This window comes from Gekko japonicus, unplaced genomic scaffold, assembly GCF_001447785.1.
Source record: "Gekko japonicus isolate JY-2015 unplaced genomic scaffold, Gekko_japonicus_V1.1 scaffold3738, whole genome shotgun sequence".
NCBI classification, from domain to species: Eukaryota; Metazoa; Chordata; class Lepidosauria; order Squamata; family Gekkonidae; genus Gekko; species Gekko japonicus.
Window position 1 is genome coordinate 15,674 of NW_015168157.1, and position 2,068 is coordinate 17,741.

Below are 2,068 nucleotides of genomic sequence, written 5' to 3' on the forward strand. Positions count from 1 at the left end.
GGGGAGGACAGAGAGACTGGTTGAACATTCCAAAGCCAATACCCTTCAGTCCAGAAGGGTGCCAGCAGCTGTGACGTTGGACTGCTGCACCGACAGAGATCCACTGAATGGAAGCAGTGCTGAAAGAGCCCACGATCCCTGGACGTCCCCCCCAATCCACCCGGAGGGCCAGAGCAGCGGAGACGGACAGGGAGCCTTCCGGGCTCTGCACCTTCAGCGACCCACCTTCAGTTTCTGGCAGGCCAAAGCAGCCGCTTTGTTCTCCGCCTCCACCTTGCGGCGGCCCTTCGCGGCAAAGGTCAGGGGGCACGGCCAGCGCAAGGTCAGCTTGCAGATCTTGGTCTTGGTGCCCACCGTGCGGAACTGCATGTACTCCTGCAAGGGGTGGGGGGAGAAGGGGAATCAACAGCGGGCTGCAGGAAGGGAACTCAGCTCCTCATGCTGACGAGTCCGACGTCGAGGGGCCCCAACCAGGCCAGAGGCCTGGCTCCTCAGAGCCTATCAGGAGCTGGATTCTATATGCCACCCCCCCCCCAGCACAGCAGGCCGGAGAAGAGAGCTGCTGAATGCTCACAGAGGTTATTTGCCAGAAATTCTAAAGCCACAGAATGAGAAAGTATTTGTCGCCTTTCTTCCCCCTTCCCCAAAATGGACATTTTGGGAGAAACCGAAATATAGGCAACACTTCCTTATTAGCCCTCAACTTCTATAGCACTTCAGAAGACACATGGTTGGGACCGACAGCTCCCCCGCCCCCAGCAGCCTCAGAGAGAGAGACAGAGAGAGAGAGAGAGACAGACAGACAGAGAGACAGAGAGAGAGAGAGAGAGAGAGAGAGAGAGAGAGAGAGAGAGAGAGAGACAGAGACTTCCGGAAATAATTACTTCTCTCCTTCCAAGGACGACAGCCTCTTCTCCCCATCAGAAAAGTAATTTCCCACTGGAGGAAGTCTTTGCACAAGAGAGTCATCAGACCCCAGCCATAAAACATATAATGTAACTAACAGGGTCCCCGAACTTGGTCCCTGGGAGGGGTGCCATTGCCCCTGCCAGTACTTCTCTTGGCTCTTCTGAAAGTGCAGTTGGGCCATTGTAAGGCAGGGCCTGTTGCTGACTTCCCTCATTCAAATGAAAGTTTCCCACTGAAGGATGTCAGAACACCAATGATGGATAGCTGGTTTCGTAAATTATGGAACCACTATCTTACGGACGCAGTCACTAACAAATTGTCCTTTACCTCTCAAAACTCAAACCAATCGGTATTCACAGGGAAATGGTATCCAATCTTAGACGACCTGTCTCAGCAGCAGTTTGTATGCTCTCAGTGGTCTCAATTTCATAAATGGATCTGAAATATGGCTCACTAATCTATCGATTACTTCCACTGTTTTAGTTCTTTATCTGGACTCTATCAATTCACTATACTGAAGTTCTCAAATTTCATAAATGTGATCACTTAAGCTCTGTACGGAACTCTACAGTAAGTATAGGAAAATCTGTATTACAAATGTTAAGACAGTAGTAATGTCATGATCAGTGTTCCCTCTAAGCTGAGTGTGAGCTGTCTCACAGTTTTTTAGCCTCCGGCTCACAGATTTTTGTCTTAGCTCAGGAAGGAGGGCTCCAGAGCAAACTAATTTATGCAGCAGCCAAATTGCTCGCTCACAACTTTAATGCCAGTAGCTCACAAAGTAGATGTTTTGCTCACAAGACTCCACAGCTTAGAGGGAACATTGGTCATGATACAACCAAAGTTACAGCTTACAATAATAGGTTTGTTTTCTATTTGTATTTTGTCTACTTTCAATTGTAATCTTTCTTATAAATTTATAAAGTTAATCTCGATAAAAAATTATAAATAAAAAAAAAAAGTTTCCCACTGGAAGATGCGGACGACCGGAAAGCAACTGGGATTCCCTGAGCCAGTGTGTGGTTCCATTCTCCCTTCAGGATTGCATTCTTCCCAGGAGGTGTGAGGAGAGAAGTATTCTGTTTGGCTTCGCTTCGTAAAGCAGCCATTTTTGGGTTTGGTTCCACTTCCTGTAGAAGCCTCTTTTTGGGGTGGCACT

At 48.3% G+C, this 2,068-nt stretch overlaps 1 protein-coding gene across 1 annotated transcript in view; it reads right to left on the reverse strand.

Moving 5' to 3' along the window:
* DHX30 (DEAH-box helicase 30) overlaps positions 1-2,068 on the reverse strand; it is a gene marked incomplete at its 3' end in the record, with an annotated part of 34,720 nt that overhangs the window by 13,265 nt on the left and 19,387 nt on the right. Inside the window, exon 6 of the mRNA XM_015414956.1 lies at positions 226-375. Coding sequence (XP_015270442.1) covers positions 226-375 — 150 coding nt within the window. The remainder of the gene's footprint in view (positions 1-225; positions 376-2,068) is intronic.